The 17,337-nt window shown below is 53.0% G+C and overlaps 1 protein-coding gene across 8 annotated transcripts in view; it reads left to right on the top strand.

The window, feature by feature from the left end:
* The window catches only part of ARHGEF7 (Rho guanine nucleotide exchange factor 7), a 102,310-nt gene that overhangs the window by 67,773 nt on the left and 17,200 nt on the right, over positions 1–17,337 (top strand). For all 8 annotated transcript variants that reach the window (XM_061435387.1, XM_061435390.1, XM_061435386.1 and 5 more), the window contains 7 exons: positions 6,056–6,178; positions 10,066–10,204; positions 10,875–10,934; positions 11,614–11,760; positions 12,674–12,760; positions 15,061–15,139; positions 15,315–15,454. In XM_061435387.1, coding sequence (XP_061291371.1) covers positions 6,056–6,178; positions 10,066–10,204; positions 10,875–10,934; positions 11,614–11,760; positions 12,674–12,760; positions 15,061–15,139; positions 15,315–15,454 — 775 coding nt within the window. The remainder of the gene's footprint in view (positions 1–6,055; positions 6,179–10,065; positions 10,205–10,874; positions 10,935–11,613; positions 11,761–12,673; positions 12,761–15,060; positions 15,140–15,314; positions 15,455–17,337) is intronic.

Consider the following 17,337-nt stretch of genomic DNA (forward strand, 5'->3'; position numbering starts at 1 on the left):
AATAAACATTTGAAATAATTGCTACTGGTTAAACAAACATTGTGTATTTAGTTCAAAGTTATTTATAGGGCGTGTCTTAAGATATAAATAAATTCATCTTTGTAGACAGTGGACCATTACTGTAACATTTTCACAGTAAAACAGTATTTGTTTTAGATTATTATCAAAATACAAATTTGAACTAGAGAATAGAGTTTATTTTGTCTGAAAGTTGTATTTTGAATCATCCAAATAATAGAAACATGGGGGATCCAGAGATGATATTTACCCTTGTAGAACGGGCCGGCTGAGACGCAGAGCACCCTCTGGTTCTGCTGGGCCGTCCGTACTGAGCTGGCGAGGAGGCGACTGGGGCGGCAAGCGTGGTCGTTGCCTCCGACCCCAGCGGGGCCTCTGCACAGTGGGCCCCGCGTCAGGATCGGCCCCCGCGTGTCAGCTGGGAGGTCCCGAGTGGCTCTTGCTGGAACCTCTTGACTTGTTGAATGAGACCGCGTGATTCCACGGAAACGTTTCCAGCTCTAGAACCTTGCACGTCTAGGAAGTTCGGAAGGGAAGGCACTCCAGTGGCACATGGGGATGTGAGTGGATGGCTTGAGGCGGGGGCTGGAGCTGCTGGCTGCTTGATGGGGGCTCCTCTGGCAGAGCCTCAGGTGCTGCCACCTTCCCGGGCCTCTGGCATCCTTGAGGAAGTCGTCCGTGTTCAGGGTTTGGGGTCCAGGCGCTGCCAGCGCCCTGAGGCTCCAGTGTGGAGGCACTCGTGTCCCCTCACGGGGACGCCTCTCTCAGTCCTTAGTGGACAGACTCAGGTGGGATGCAGGGGCTCACTCAGGTCACGGCCACACCCTCGTGCTGCCCTTGGTCTCCCCGGGAAGTCGGTGGCTGCTGGACCCTGAACCTTTCTCTGCAGTTAGCAGTGCCACCGGGAGTAAACGTGCCATGAGGGGCCATCGTGCGGCAGCTCTGCTTGCTCAGGCCCTCCTGGAGCTCACCCCTCTCTGCTCTGGGGAAGGAGGAGGGCCCTGGGCGTCCCCGCCCGCCTTGTAGTGGGGGTCTCCCTGGGGAGGCTGCGGGGCACTGCCTGTGTCACCGCCGGGCACCAGGCCACTGCCACTCACCTGTGTCAGACCACTGATAGCTCACCTGTATCAGACCATCGATAACTCACCTGTGTCAGACCATGGACTGCTCACCTGTGTCAGACCACTGACTACTCACCTGTATCAGACCATCGATAACTCACCCGTATCAGACCATTGATAACTCCTCCCCTGTTATCTGACCATTCATAACTCACCTGTATCAGACCAGTGGTAACCCTTCACTTGTTATCTGACCATTGATAACTCCTCACCTGTTACTTGACCTTTCACAACTCACCTGTATCAGACCATTGATAACTCTTCACCTGTTCAGTTCAGTCACTCAGTCATGTCTGACTCTTTGTGATCCCATGGACTGCAGCACACCAGGCTTCCCTGTCCATCACCAACTCCCGGAGCTTGCTGAAACTCATGTCCACTGAGTCGATGATGCTATCCAACCATCTCATCCTCTGTCCGTCCCCCTCTCCTTCCCCCTTCAATCTTTCCCAGCATCAGGGTCTTTTCCATTGTCAGTTCTTCGCATCAAGCGGCCAAAGTATTGGAGCTTCAGCATCAGTCCCTCCAATGAATATTCAGAACTGATTTCATTTAGGATTGACTGATTGGATCTCCTTGCTGTTCAAGGGACTCTCAAGAGTCTTCTCCAACACCACAGTTCAAAGCATCAATTCTTTGGCTCTCAGCTTTCTTTAGAGTCCAGTTCTCACATCCATACATGACCACTGGAAAAACTATAGCCTTGACTAGATGGACCTTTGTTGGCAAAGTGATGTCTCTGCTTTTTAATTTGCTATCTAGGTTGGTCATAGCTTTTCTTCCAAGGAGCAAGTGTCTTTTAATTTCATGGCTGCAATCACCATCTGCAGTGATTTTGGAACCCAAGAAAATAGTCTCTCACTGTTTGCATTGTTTCCCCATCTATTTGCCATGAAGTGATGGGACCAGATGCCATGATCTTAGTTTTTGGAATGTTGAGTTTTAAGCCATCTTTTTCATTCTCCTCTTTCACTTTCATCAAGAGTCTCTTTAGTTCCTCTTCGCTTTCTGCCATAAGGGTGGTGTCATCTCTCTATCTGAGGTTATTGACATTTCTCCTGGCAATCTTTATTCCAGCTTGTGCTTCATCCGGCCCAGTATTTTGCATAATGTACCCTGCATGCTAGTTATATAAGCAGGGTGACAATATACAGCCTTGACGTACTCCTTTCCCAGTTTGGAACCAGTCCATTGTTCCATATCCGGTTCTAATTGTTGCTTCTTGACCTGCATACAGAATTCTCAGGAGGCAGGTAAGGTGGTCTGGGATTTAAGAATTTTCCACAGTTTGTTGCGATCCACACAGTCAAAGGCTTTGGCATAGTCAATAAAGCAGAAATAGATGTTTTTCTGGAACTCTCTTTCTTTTTTCATGATCCAGTGGATGTTGGCAATTTGATCTCTGGTTCCTCTGCCTTTTCTAAATCCAGCTTGAACATCTGGAAGTTCTTGTTTCACATACTGCTGAAGCCTCGCTTGGAGAATTTTGAGCATTACTTTGCTAGTGTGTGAGATGAGTGCAATTGTGCAGTAGTTTGAACTTTCTTTGGCATTGCCTTTGGGATTGGAATGAAAACTGACCTTTTCCAGTCTGTGGCCACTGCTGAGTTTTCCAAATTTGCTGGCATATTGAGTGCAGCACTTTCACAGCATCATCTTTCAGGATTTGAAATAGCTCAACTGGAATGCTATCACCTCCACTAGCTTTGTTTGTAGTGATGCTTTCTAAGGCCCACTTGACTTCACATTCCAGGATGTCTGGCTCTAGGTGAGTGATCACACCATCATGATTATCTTGGTCATGAAGATCTTTTTTGTGTAGTTCTTCTGTGTATTCCTGCCACCTCTTCTTCATAACCTCTGCTTCTGTTAGGTCCATACCATTTCTGTCCTTTATTGAGCCCATCTTTGCATGAAATGTTCCGTTGGTATCTCTAATTTTCTTGAAGAGATCTCTAGTCTTTCCCATCATATTGTTTTCCTCTATTCCTTTGCATTGATCTCTGAGGAAGGCTTTCTTATCTCTCCTTGGTATTCTTTGGAACTCTGTATTCAGATGAATATCTCTCCTTTTCTCCTTTGCCTTTAGCTTCTTTTCTTTCCTCAGCTATTTGTAAGGCCTCCTCAGACAACCATTTTGCCTTTTTGCATTTCTTTTTCTTGGGGATGGTCTTGATCACTGCCTCCTGTACAATGTCATGAACTTCTGTCTACAGTTCGTCAGGCACTCTGTCTATCAAATCTAGTCCCCTAGATCTGTTTGTCACTCCCACTAGATAATCGTAAGGGATTTGATTTAGGTCATAGCTGAATGGACTAGTGGTTTTACCTGTTTCCTTCACCTGTTACCAGACCATCTATAACTCCTCACCTGGTATCTGACCACTGATAACTCTTTGCCTGTTAGCAGGTCCTTGATTGATGACGCTTCCTACCAGACCCGCCCCCCCGCCTCCCCCCATCATCAGATCAATGATAGAACCGCAGTAGCAGGCCTTTCTGACCCGGCACTAATTGTCACAGCTTGGTGTGGGGCCACCAGAAGGCTGCAGGAGGCGCGGGACAGCCCTGCGCTCTGCCGCACGTTTGTGTGCTCCCAAACCCGCCTCTGGAAGCACAAGAGAGAACCACAATGAAAATCCTCTCTCAATTCTTAAGTCACATTCTGCCTGGATGATCTTTGTGAGTGTCGTATGTTCCGTTATTTCGGTGATCCACACGGCGTTACGTGTGAGATGTATTGGCATAATACCTAGACTCCAATTAAGACCACTCACGTAACCTTTCTGAGCTCCGGCTGCTAGTTCAGGTTGGCGAGTTGATGAACTATGAAGGTTTCATAAACGGATGGTGGTGAGTGTAGTGATTTCTTGCACAGTTGGGTTGAGAGAGGTAGTAAAACTCTAGAGCCAAGCTTGATGGGAAGAAAGAAAGAAAAGCTTATATACTGAAGTCATTGTCCGTATGTAGTTCATGGACATGTAGCAGATTAAAGCCCCTTGACCCAGCTTGCAGTGTGAGTGCGTGGCGCTGTGGTCTGGCCCAGGCAGGCGAGGCCGTCCCAGCAGCTCCTGACCCGCGCTGAGCAGGGCGTGCGGCCCCGTCATCTCGTCAGGTAGACAGCGTGTCTGCAGGCTTCCCGTGCCCCGCCGCGGCAGTGGTTTGCTCCTCTCGGCCAGAGCGTGGCCTCCCGTCACTGCTGGCGCCTTCAGCCGCGCAGCCAGGCAATGGGGGCCCTGCTGGGTCTCTCGCGGGAGAAGGCGGCCTCTGCCTGTTTCTGGCGTCCCAGCGTGACCATTGCCTGCTGAGATGTCAGTGTCTCGGGGTGGGTGTGTCTCGGGTGTCCGGGTCCTGGTAGATAGCAGTTGGTCTCAGAACCTTTGGGGAGGGAGCCCTTGGCAGCATGTGATGCCTGCTTCCTGGTGACTGGGGGTGCTGCTCCCCATTTGGGGTGTGCCCTCTCCCCTCTGGGGTGCGCCCTCTCCTCTCAGGTGTGCTCTGTCCCCTCTGGGGTGTGCCCTGTCCCCTCTGGGGTGCGCCCTGTCCCCTCTGGGGTGTGCCCTTTTCCCCTCTGGGGTGCACCTTTTCCCCTCTGGGGTGCGCCCTTTTCCCCTCTGGGGTGCGCCTTTTCCCCTCTGGGGTGTGCCCTGTGCCCCTCTGGGGTTCACCCTTTTCCCCTCTGGGGTGTGCCCTGTGCCCCTCTGGGGTGCACCCTGTCTCCTTCCCGGACTGTGCCCTCTCCCCTCTGGGGTGTGCCCTGTCCCCTCAGGTGCGCTCTGTCCCCTCTGGGATGCGCCCTTTTCCCCTCTGGGGTGCTCCTTGTGCCCCTCTGGGGTGCACCCTCTCCCCTCTGGGGTGCGCTCTGTCCCCTCTGGGGTGCGCCCTTTTCCCCTCTGGGGTGCTCCTTGTGCCCCTCTGGGGTGAGCCCTCTCCCCTCTGGGGTGCGCTCTATCTCCTCTGGGGTGCACCCTTTTCCCCTCTGGGGTGCGCCTTGTGCCCCTCTGGGGTGCGCCCTGTCCCCTCTGGGGTGCGCCCTGTCCCCTCTGGGTGCGCCCTCTCCCTTATGGGGTGCACCCTCTCCCCTCTGGGGTGCACCCTCTCCCCTCTGGGGTGCGCCCTGTTCCCTCTGGGGGCTCCTGCAGTGTGTATGATTGAGGCCTCGGCTCGCTCTCCGTTATATTCAGCTTAGTTTTGAACTGGGTTTGTATCTCCCCAAAGATTGCAGTCACCCTTAAGGTAGAGACTTGCTCCTTCTCTGTTTTTAATGTGTTCCCAGTGCCTGACTGAATGGTTGAAGTTAATTTATTGAGTCAGTGACTGTTTATCCTGCAGATATGCGAAACTGTGACTAATCTCTGAGGGCTGTTAAAACCCACTTGGGGGTTCACGCTTGGGAAGCAGTCTGCCACCATTGCGGACGCCCGCTTGCTTTGACCCCAGTCCCAGTGAATGAGCGGAGTGCTGGCGCTCGCGTACACGCAGGGCCTGCTCAGGAGCAGGCTATAGGGTCCTGCGGCCCCCGATGCTTGGGACCGTCTCCCTCGCCCGGTAGGGTGCCCGCCCCGCTCTGCGGGCCACTCGTCTCTCCTCCCACCTGGGAAGCCGGTTGTGGGGCTTCTCCTGCGCTCATCTCGTGGCTACTTCAGCAGGAAACCTTACCGACCAAGTAACTACACGTTATGTTTCTCCTTATTTAACACACGACATAACGCTCCTGGACATCTGTTTTGCTTGGTGCCCGAGGAAGGGGCTGGCGTGCAGGTCCTGGCGTCTGGATGCTGGAGGAGGGGATGGCCTGCTTTCCGCCGCACGGCTCCCTGGGGGCTGGGTGCCAGGCGCGCTGTCTGGGGCTGCCCCACGCGCTGGGGCCCGCTCTGCGATGCTCACTCAGTGCGGCTCCGTGTCGCTGTCCGCAGGATGCCGGAGGCCCAGCAGAGGGTCGGGGGCTGCTTCCTCAGCCTGATGCCGCAGATGAAGACCCTGTACCTGACATACTGTGCCAACCACCCGTCGGCGGTCAGCGTCCTCACGGAGCACAGGTGCGTCTCATGGACTTCTTCCCAGGTGGGGGGGTGGCCGTGTCCTGGGGTTCCCTCCGGGCAGCTCATTTCTGTCAAATGTTACTTGGAGCGCGGTGCAGGCATTGAGTGTTTTTCAAGAATGGTAAGTTTAATTATCCTCCAAGTGAGTGTCTGGGGAGGACTGATGTCAGGCTTTAAAAATCTAGTTAGCGCTTGTAATAGAAACGGGCGTGTTTTGAAGTCTCCTCTTCAGCCTGGACGCTTTGAACGGAGGTCAGGGGAGCTGGTGGGAGCTCTGGAGGGTGGTCGTGGGCTGGTCCGGGCTGCCGGCATCACCTCCGCTCGGTGCGTGAGACTGGAGCGTGTGTGACAGAGCTGGCTTTGCTGCGGGAGACGGCGTCCGTCTGTGTAGGGCGTGCCGAGCCAGAGGCCGTGCGCTCCCCCTCTGCAGCCGGGAAACCAGGGAAGCAGCAGCGGGCCGCTCTCTGCTCATCTGAGCAGGCACGGCCGGTGCGTCCTGGGCAGTACGGAGTCCGTGCTCCTGAGCGGCAGGGAGGACCGCGGGGCTTGACCTGCACACGGGGTGGGCACCGAGGCTCTGCTTCTGCTCCCAGAGGAGCACGCATCTGTGTTAAAGATTCAAAAAACTTTATGGTTCATTCTGAAAACAGTAGTTCAGCCATAAGTAGCAGTTCAGTCATTTTTTAAACCATAAATGAAGAAATTGTGTGAGTCACAGCAAGGTAAACGCCACCGTGCTCCTGATTTAAATATTTAACCTCAAGTTACTCCTAACTTAATATTTCAGTTTGAAGCTTAGAGGCTGTGGTGGGAAGCAGGCGTTGTTGGGCTGTTTGTAACTGAATGAGACTCTGGCGAGGCGGCCTGTAGCCGGGTTGTGTGGGCCTTCGGGAGGGCCTGTGGCCCTCGGAGATCACCCCTCTTCTCTGGAAGCGCCTGGTCCTGTTGGTGGGAAGCAGAATCCCTGAGTAGCTGAGCGTCTACTCCTGGGAACAATGATTTATATGCGTTTCCTCCTGAGCGAGATGCAGGGATTGAAATGTGAAATTTCTGAAACTTCCTCAGGAATTGCTGACGCAGTCCTGGGAGAGATGAATAGCAGATAGAAGGCTGGGGTGAATTCAGGGCATTTTAAATGTGTTCTCTCCTTCCACCGTTTCGGTCAGGGGCCGGCCCCCTGGGGGTTAAGCTGTGTCCTGAAGGTCACATTTAAAACCGTTCAGACGTTCAGGGCAACGCTTGTGAGCATGTGTTGTGTTCCTCTCTGTATAATTGCTTTAATGACTGCTTGTGTCATGGCTGAAACCTCAGGGCAGCTTTTCCCAGAAGAGCAGGAGGGCGTCCAGGCGGGACGCCTGGGGTCCCCTGTGCTCAGGGACCCCTGCCTGCCTCCACGTGGCGTGTCCCAGGTGGGAGGCGGGAGAGGTGGGCAGTCAGGCCCTGGGACTGTGCCGAGGACGGGCGAGCGAGGCGGCTGGCAGGATGCGCTGCCCACGTGCCGTCCTAAGGCCCCTGGGCGGCGGTGCCCACCCTGCCCGCAGCTCAGACCGGCCTCCGGAGCGTGAGTCGGGGTTGAGAGCTGGCCGCCTGGGCTGGTGGCCTCCGCCAGCCCGCCCTCCCTTCCCTTCTGTCCTGGTCCTGCTTGTGGCCTCTGTCCTCTCATTGAGGTCGTGAAACCACCACTTAGGGGTGGATCAATCTGTTTTTCTGCTTGAATATACTTTCTCAGGGATTGATTTAAACACAGTGTTTTGCAGTTTTTAAGTCTTACTTTTAGTCTTAGGATCCTTGTGTTGTGTTTGAATTTTGAGTGTGAATCTGGAAAACGTATCTATGAAACCTCCACTCCTGTTGAATTATAACGGATATCTGCCTTTTGCATTATCGTTTGATAGTCGACGCCATAGGCCTGTGGCTGCCTGTTGCGAATGCATTAGGGATGTCATGATTTGGTGTGTAGAACGTCCCCTTTTCTCCAGCACAGTGGTTGGTACTCTCTGCTGCGCTGACCTGAGATGGCCTCTGTGCTCCTCCGGCACCGTCTTGCAGCCCACAGTGTCGTTTGAGTAAATACAGAGGCTGAAGCGCTGTGTGAGGGTTGCTGGCATCAGTAGAAGTTAAGCTGAAAGGGCCTTTGTTTTGTCAGAAAAGCTATAACCTGCTGTTTTATCACGGTACTAAAGTTTTTAAAACCTGAGAAATGAAGCAAGTGTGTGCTGAGTCGCTTCCGTCGTGTCCGACTCTTCGCGGACCCTGTGGACTGTAGCCCGCCAGGCCCCTCTGTCCATGGGATTCTCCAGGCAAGAATTCTGGAGTGCCCTCCTGGAGGGGGTTTTCCCGACTCACAGATCCAACCCAAGTCTCCTACGTCTCCTGCATTGGCAGGGGGTTCTTTGCCACTAGCGTCTCCTGGGAAGCCCATACAGTGATCGGTAAAGATTTAGAAAAGGTTTTGTTTCATTTCTTAACGACGTACCTGTCTGGCATTTTAAGGCTGTCATATGGATATTAAAAGAAGTTACTTTTGCTTGCAAAAATTCATGTAAATTTTTAGTTGTAGGGAATTTTAGGAGTAGGTGGGTGGGTGATAAGAATAATTTCTTAGTTTTATTAATTATTGTCTGCCATAACTATAGTTATAAAATGTCATGTAATACTAAACTATCAAAAATGGCCCAAAGAGACGTTTTTTGTTATTTTTCTTGTGGTAGAAAAGGCCCCTGATTGGATTGTACTTACAGGAGTCAAACTTTCTCTTAGCGCCACTAACGGGGAGGGGTGATGCGAGGCGGGTCCAGGTGGCCCGCACCGATGAGCCGGGGCTTCAGGATTTTCGTATTTACTTTATGGCCTCGTTCATAGTGCTCCTCCCAGTGGGAGACGTGGGGACCCAGAGGGGTGCGGCCTCTGCCGCCCGCCCTCAGCCCAGGCGTCCTTCGCTCCGTGTCTGGAGGGACACCTCTCGTCAGCAGTGCGGGCCACAGACGGCGTCCTCCCAGGGACCCCAGGTGTCATCTGCCCCGTGAGAAGCAGAAACGCAGAGTTCCCATCACAGACGTGAGCCACAGACGTGTGGGTGACGGAGCTTGGGCCTCCCTGGGTGCTCGTGTGAAGCGGAGTCAGGGCGGCCCGGGCTCAAGGCTGGGGCCCGGGAACGCGCCCCATGGAGCTTGGTACTGGGAGGTGGGGTGCGAGAGGAGGAGTGAACGGGAAGGCTTGCTCGGCAGCTGCCTCGTTTCTGGATATGCACTCGGTTTCCTCGTCCACAAACGCAGATGACTTTCACGTGTTGTTAGGGTTAAGTGAAACGAGGCTGTGAAAGTGCTTCTGGAGGTTGTGCGCCTGCGTGCGTGCCAGGGAGTGAAACGAGGCTGTGAAAGTGCTTCTGGAGGTTGCACGCCCGCGTGCCAGGGGCAGTGGCTCTGCCTCGTGCCGCTGCTGCTCAGGGGCTGCGGCACCTGGTGGGCCAGCACCGTGAGTCGGGTGGTTGTCTTCATGACACGCCTCCTTAAGGTTTTACCGTCTTGAAGGACCGCTGACCGGGCTCTGTTCTTGCCCTACAAGGACCGCCCACTTTCAGACCTCTCTGTGTGCAGGTGGCTCACTGAGGGGGCTTTCCTGAATGGTTTGCTGGGAGACCATGGCTGTTTGTGTAGTGCACACGGGGCTTTGCTCAGGTTGAGGGCCCTGACGTGAACTGTGGCGGGGGGGGGGGTTCTTCCCTTTGCTGTTTAGAAATAAGCAGCACACGTTTGGCTGTAAAGCCTGTGGCCTCTAAGTGGTCAAGGGCACCGCGTGGTCCGTCGTCGTCCTGGGGGCTAGGGGCAGGCGCGCAGCCCTCCTGGGCTCTGACGGTGGCCTCTGCTCTCTCTGCTCACACTCAGTGAGGAGCTGGGAGAGTTCATGGAGCTGAAGGGCGCCAGCAGCCCGGGGATTCTCGTGCTGACCACCGGCCTCAGCAAGCCGTTCATGCGCCTGGACAAGTACCCCGCGCTGCTCAAGGAGCTGGAGAGACACATGGAGGTACGTCTGCCCCGCTGGCCACGCCAGGAAGAGCAGTCAGGAGCCAGCCCTGGAGAGGGTATTACCACCGGCCTGTATCTTCGGAGAGTTTCACAGGGACTTGTTGGTTGTGAAGTTGTTTCCGCGTATCCCAGCTCTGTAGAGAGGCGTCTGCTCCAACCCCTGCTGGCGGGGAGATTTCCAGTAGCTAGGAAACGTCCGTGGTGTTGAGGGGTCACATCAGGAGCATGTGCCTACAGTGTTAAGTGTATACGTTACGGAGAGATAATAGGAAAAGAATCAGCGAATGATGTGTACTTATTTTCGGAACACAGGCTGTGGGCCCGGCAGAAGTTGGGGCTCAGGCTGCTGGCTTAGTTAGGCTGTGGTGAGCCACTCCCCAGGGCAGGCGGTCTGCTGCTGCGTCGCTCCCCTCTGCCCTCTGGTGTCCGAGCAGCAGGGCGGGTTGGGGTGGGCGAGGCTGGGCCGGCCTCCTCCAGGGCAGAGTCTAGAAGACTGTCCGCCGCTCTGTGGTCCCCTCAGAGACCAAGCAGAGGCGCTTCAGCGCTGAGACAGAGGGGCAGGCTGCAGGCTGGAAATGCAGGGAAGGCCCAAGCCAGCCTCCAGAGAGAGCCTGTCGAAGAGCAAGCGTTCATTATGGAAGCTCACAGTGTGTTTCTTTTATTCAAAGGATTATCACCCAGACAGACAAGATATTCAGAAATCCATGACCGCCTTCAAAAACCTTTCAGTAAGTGATAAGTGTGTGATGGTTTTTTTCTTTCAGACTTTATTATGGCAAATGAATGCAGGAAATTAGTTGTGAACTATAATTTGGATTTATTCTGGAGAAATGAGAAATAACATAGTTATTCCACAGCTGGTACACGTAATATTCCTGCATTACGGCCCTGTGGACATCAGAGAGATGAAAGGATCGGTGTTTATGTTTACACGGCACCACATGATGCCGTCGTGCACGTCAGTGATTTAGAACATGGTTTAGCCTCATCTCAGTGTCTCTACTGATGTGTGAAATGGAGCGCTGGGCCTCTTCCTTACCTGCTGTCAAGCTGTCTTAATGACTGAGTTTCTGGAGGACGTGTCTTATTTATAGCACAAGTGGAACTCACCCTTTTTTCCCTCTTCCAGGTCTTCTGGCACTCACTAGTAAAACCAGAGGGTATTTTTCTTGTCCAGTCCACATGTCATCTTCTAAAAGCGACAGGATTTGCTGTATTTTTCTAAACCAGTGTTTCTCATTCTAGAGCTGTTGTGTTGTTGTGGGTCTCTCTTGACTTGGTTCCGCACTCATGAAGTAAGCGAGTTGTTCACTAGCTGGTCTGTCTGAAGAAGCAGCCGGGGACGCAGCAGTAGAGCCAGGAGCCCGGCGGGAGCCTGTCTCCCTGACGGGCCCCCTGTGCCCCCAGGCGCAGTGTCAGGAGGTACGGAAGAGGAAGGAGCTGGAGCTGCAGATCCTGACGGAGGCCATCCGCAGCTGGGAGGGCGAGGACATCAAGACCCTGGGCAGCGTCCTCTACATGTCGCAGGTCCTGATCCAGTGCGCCGGCAGTGAGGTACCGCCTCCAGCGCTCCCTGCGTTTTTCTACTGGGGGACCCCTCTCCAGGGCCCCTGTACCTGCTGGCTCCCCCGAGTTCCTTCACTGCTATGGGCGGTGTTTCTCTCTTGAGTCTCCTTTTAGATTCTTGGGCATCTTTGTGCTTCACTTGTGGTCTTTCTGGGGCTTTTCTTAACCGATTGCAGCAAATGAGATTTAATACATAAGCAGTGCTCGTTGGCCTTTCATGTAAATTGGGCAGAGCTCACGGGGGGATGGCGACAGCTGATGTGTTGGGCTCTCGGTTGGTTAGTGCCAGGATCGGCCGGTGGGCCAGAGGCGATCTCCCTGCTCTATCCTCCCCGCCTTCAGCCTGAAGGTCCCACCTGATCTCCCACTGCCACTGAAAGGTCACAAGTTCTTTTCTTCGGTTTTCTCTCAACCACAGAAAAAACTTGTTTTTCTAACTCCTGCCTAATGAGGAGTTAATGGAAGAGCTAAACTCAGATTTTTTAAAAAAGATGTTTCATGGGCTACTTGTGAGTCTTACAAATTTCTCATAATTTTGTTTCCATTTAATTTAAATTTGGTAAAAAGAAACACCTAAACGTGAAGTGTGACACCCTGTTTCATAAAGTGGAGTCGCTCAGTCCGGTCCGACTCTTTGCGACCCCGTGGACTGTAGCCTATCAGGCTCCTCCTTCCATGGGATTTTCCAGGCAAGAGTGCTGGAGTGGATTGCCATTTCCTTCTCCAGGGGATCTTCCCAACCTAGGAATCGAACCTGGGTCTCTTGCATTGCAGGCAGACGCTTTACTGTCTGAGCCACCAGGGAAGCTACTGTTTCATAAGACCTAATGTAAATATTTGTTCTCATCATTGTAAATATGTGTTTTTAATACAGTTATTTAAATTTGTTCTTTTACATTAGGAAAAGAATGAAAGATATCTTCTACTCTTTCCAAATATTTTGCTAATGTTGTCTGCCAGTCCTAGGATGAGTGGTTTTATATATCAGGTAAAGCACATTTTAAATTTATATCTGTGTATTGTGGACCTGAGAGCTGTTTTAAGGCTCGTTTTGAGTTTTGTATTAAATACTACGTGTGTCTGTCCGTGTGCTGTGTGTAGTGTCCTACGTACAGTGTTACCTTCACGTCCGCACACACGGCTCCGTCTGTGTGTTTCGATGTGACTGTGCAAATTAGGATCTTTGTGTTAATCCAAAGCAAACAGAGGAGGAACCTGGTGTCTGTACAGCTGACCCTGAGGACTCAGACTGCTGGGGTGCAGGCCAGCTGGTCCCCTCCAGGTCGTTCTGCTGCTTTCCTGCCACCAGGGCAGGTGGCCGCACCGCGAGCCGGCTGGGGGCGCAGCGCGTGTGGCTGAGGTGGTCTGTGGGCCCCCACTCGACTCAGCAGTCACGGGCACACGCCTGGGGCGTTACTTAGCTTTTTTATTGCTCGTCGCTTTTCTGATTTTCTTTGCGAAGATGTGAGACTGCTTTAAGAAGAACAGGGCAGGGCTCTTGCGTTTCTGTCTGTTGCGTGTGGTGCTGCCCTGCCCTCCTCCAGGGACCTTCCCAGCCCAGGGATGAGCCCCGGCCTCCCACAGTGCGGCGGCCTCTTTACCATCCGAGCCTCCAGGGAAGCCCATTACGTGCCTTAGCTTTTCTCTGTGTCTAGGAGGGGCTTCTGGCAAAGTTGACTGCTTTTTTCCTGTGTGGTTATTGAAGCTGCGGCCCTTCCATCGATGCCTCAAGGCCTGGCTGGTCACCAGGAACCATTCCCACAGCAGTCAGCCTGGGTTTGCTCGGAGCTGCATTTCTGCACACGTGGCATGCTGTTTGTCTTGTAGCGCTCTGGTGGGTCCTGAGTCCGGAGCGTTCATGGCTGGCTTGTACCTGCTCCGAAAGCTTTGCAGCCCAGAGAGGAGTTGACATCACACACTTGTTCTGAAAGGAGCACTTTAGGTGCGAGAAAGCAGATAGACATGGGCCAGCCTAGAAAAGGACTGCCTCCTGATTTTCTAAGCCTGTGGTTGAGCCAATGCCTGGCTGGGGGAGCACCTGCTCGGGCTCCCCAAGCTGGTCGCTGCTGCTTTAGACCTCGGTCCTTTCCGGCTGCGTTCCCTGGCTTCGAAGGTCCCCCCACCCAAGGCCCAGGGCCCTGTGGTGACCTGTGGGGCTGCGGTGGTGTCCGGGGCGGCCTCAGGCCCCAGGATGCTGGCATCAGTGTGCCGCCGCAGGGCCCTGTTTTCCCCCTGGGTGGACCGTCTTGGGGGCTTCTCTCCTAGTGCTGTGATCCCCAGTGCACGCATGTCAGTGTTCCCTTCTGGCTTTGCCCCACATCCGGCCACAGTGAGCTTGTCCCGTCCTCCATGGCTGTTGCTGCAGGTTGGTCAGGGACACGCAGCTGTGTTTCCTGTCGGGCTTCTCTGAGCTCTTGGTCACCCCGGTGCCATTGGCCCCTCGGCAGGGCGTCTGCAGTGCCCACACTTGTCCGCATGGTGCCCGCCCAACTGCAGGACAGGCTCCTGACCGTGTGATGGTCTCGGCGCCCGGCCTCTGCCCGGGTGTCGGGAGTCTGGAGCCCTGTGGTCTTAGAGCCGCCCCCCTGCTCAGGGTCCTGCTTCTCGGGACTCTGGCCCTGACCCGAGAGACGCTCCCTGCGGACTCGCTTGGCCTTCACAGCTCTGGTGGCTGTTATTTGAGGTGGTCCCTCTGAGGTCCAGTTCTGGTTCCGCTCCCTGCCTCACGCCCTCTGTCCCAGAGCGGGCGGGCTGGCGCTCTGCTCTGCGTTGTGGGCAGCGCTCGGCGTAGCTGCTGACGGACCGTCCTGTGGCCGATGACCAGGCGCGGCCCTCACACGGTTCCTCCGGCTCCAGTTGCCTTTGTTTTGCCTTCAGACGTGGAGCTTCCCCTGTGTTTCTCTAAGGCGTATCTCTGCTTCCTTTCTATAAACAACATCATTTAAAATAGCCACCGTGGACCCTAGTTTTTTTCTTTTTTAATCATAGTGTATAATGTTTTTGTGTCTTGCTGTTTATATTTAGAGTAACTCATCAGATGAAATGTTTTTGTTCTGGTTTGCAGCCCTGTACCTTTTTGCTGGCTCATTTCTTGGTTATAGTATTATAATTTCTTATTCAAGGGAGAGGTTTTTGTATTATACATGCTTTTGGTACAAACAAGAGAGTTTGCTTTACAAAGACAGTTCCTCTGTCTTTTCTAAAATCGTTTAATATTTACTTTAATAACGGTACCTCCTTCACTAGAAAAGCACTGACTGTTTCTTTTTGTGGGGGGGTCTTTTTTAGGGAAAGCTACCAACGACAGGAATGACAATCACAAAGCTTGAGGACAGTGAAAACCATAGAAACGCGTTTGAAATATCAGGTGATAGGCACAGACTGTGGGTGTTCTCTGTTCGGGCGCCGAGGCAGCGGCCCTCGTGTGCAGGCCCCAACGGAGCCCCCGGGGGCTGCATGGGCGTGCTGTTGGGCCTCCTTGGGGTGCGCGTGTGTGCACTCTGCCCCCTCCCCCGCCTCCAGCCAGTGTCTCTCTCTTCCAGGGAGCATGATCGAGCGGATCTTGGTGTCCTGCAGCAACCAGCAGGACCTCCACGAGTGGGTGGACCGCCTGCAGAAGCAGACGAAGGCCGCCTCGGCGGGGAACCCCAGCAGCAAGCCTCACTCGGTGCCGTCACACACCGTAAGGGCCCCGCCCCGGCCCCGCCCGCAGACCCCGGCCAGGAGAGCGCGGCTGGGCCTCAGGCCTCTCTGCAGACGCGTCCTCATCCCCCGTGGGCTGTGGCCGCCTCACAGGGACCCACTTGTGAGCCAGGCCTGCCCATCTGCCTCCCGAGAGTTCGCACACATGCACGCACACGGCTTGCTGGTTAGGCGCCCAGTGGCACCCGGTTAGGCAGCGGCCCTGCCCAGGGTGGCCGTGAACACTAACCTCGGGGCTCTCAATCAAAACCCTGAGAACCACCGGCCCACAGAGGGCTTTTCTGAGCATTTTAATTGCATTTATTATGTTTCATCAAAAACAAAAATGAAAACCAAACAATACTTATGACAAAAAGGACCAGATTCATGCTGAAGGCATTAAAGTGTAATTTTTGACTCATCATTTTAAGAAATCTGAATTTTCTACTTTTAGAAAATTTCAGCAGGTCTGCGAGTTTTTAGATACTTAAACATTACAAAATATATCAGTACTGAAGCGTCAGTGCTTAAAGCTAGTCTTTACTGGTATTGCATGTTTAAGATACTGGTATTGAGTCATCTGAACACCTGTCATCTTTCCCAGCGAGTACTGACGAACGAGGGGCCCTCTTCATGATGACGTAGGACCTCACAGCACGGCCGGCTTGTGAGGGTCTCTCCTGGGGCTTTTACCACGTGGCTCACCCTGTGGTTGCTGTCCTTTGGCTTGAAGGACCGTCTCAGGGATTGTGGCCATGGCATAGTGTACTGATCACCGGTGCAGCTTCTTACTCCATTTCTCAGCAGTTTGGGGGTAAAAACTATTCATTGGCTTCAGCTATCATTTTGAATGGTTTTGCCATGACAACTTTTCCATATTGTAAACGTATGCTAGAGATGCTTAGCTTTCACGGGACTAAATTTATCCCGAGGGCATAGGTGTGTACATGTGTGTACATCAAAAGGGAGTGCCTTCTCAGGTTAACAGCCTGAAACTAACCTCTGTAAAGTCCCACTTCAGGTAGCCCTGTGCCGGGACCCTGGCCTCTCTGGTCCCAGGGCAGTTATGTGGTCATGGCAGAGTCCACTGCTTCTGTCCTCGAGCCCCAGGCCTCAGCTTGAGCCCAGGCTCCCCTTTAAAGCCTGTGTTTCAAATATTATTCATTTCTTCTGAATAATGACCTTGAACAACTTGACTATTTCTCCTGTTAAGCATAGCGTATTGTTTTGGGTTAATTCGAGGTCACCGGCTAATTGTGAATTGTTTAACATTTTCTTATTTGTCAGTGTGATGAAATATTTTTGGAGTTTCTAGGAGTATAAACCCCATTAATAAGGTCCTTCTGAGAAATTAGATTTATGTAACTTTGTCTTGATTAAAGCTGATTTTTCTGAGAAAATGTTTTACCCAAGGGATTTAAAATTTTTCTTCAAAAAGGCAGTAAATATTTTTTTGGTTTTTAAGCAGTACGGTCTCTGTTGCAATTGTATTTTGCTTTTATAATATAAAAGCAACCATTGACACGAATGGGCCTGACTGTGTCCCAGGTTTAAACAAAAACAGGGATTAGGCCCTACTTTTGCTGGTGAGGTAATAATTACCCTCCCCCAGTCACATTCCCAGTGCAGAGAATGCCCATTCTTTTATAAAATCCTGATACCTGTGTTAAATGAAATGCCTTTTTTGCAAATGTGACTGCATGACAGTTAAAGGCGGTTGATGGATTTCTGGGTCTGGACCCAGCAACCTGCTGCTTCCTGCTCTGAGCTCAGCGGGCCTCATACAGGGTGTGGGGGATGCTCGGCCTGGCGGCCAGTAACCCGAGCGTCTAGAGGTTCAGGATGCACGCTAGCAAGTGGGCGCTGCTGTGCTGGGAGGGCTGG

This window comes from Bos javanicus, chromosome 12 (genome assembly GCF_032452875.1).
Source record: "Bos javanicus breed banteng chromosome 12, ARS-OSU_banteng_1.0, whole genome shotgun sequence".
Lineage (NCBI taxonomy): Eukaryota > Metazoa > Chordata > Mammalia > Artiodactyla > Bovidae > Bos > Bos javanicus.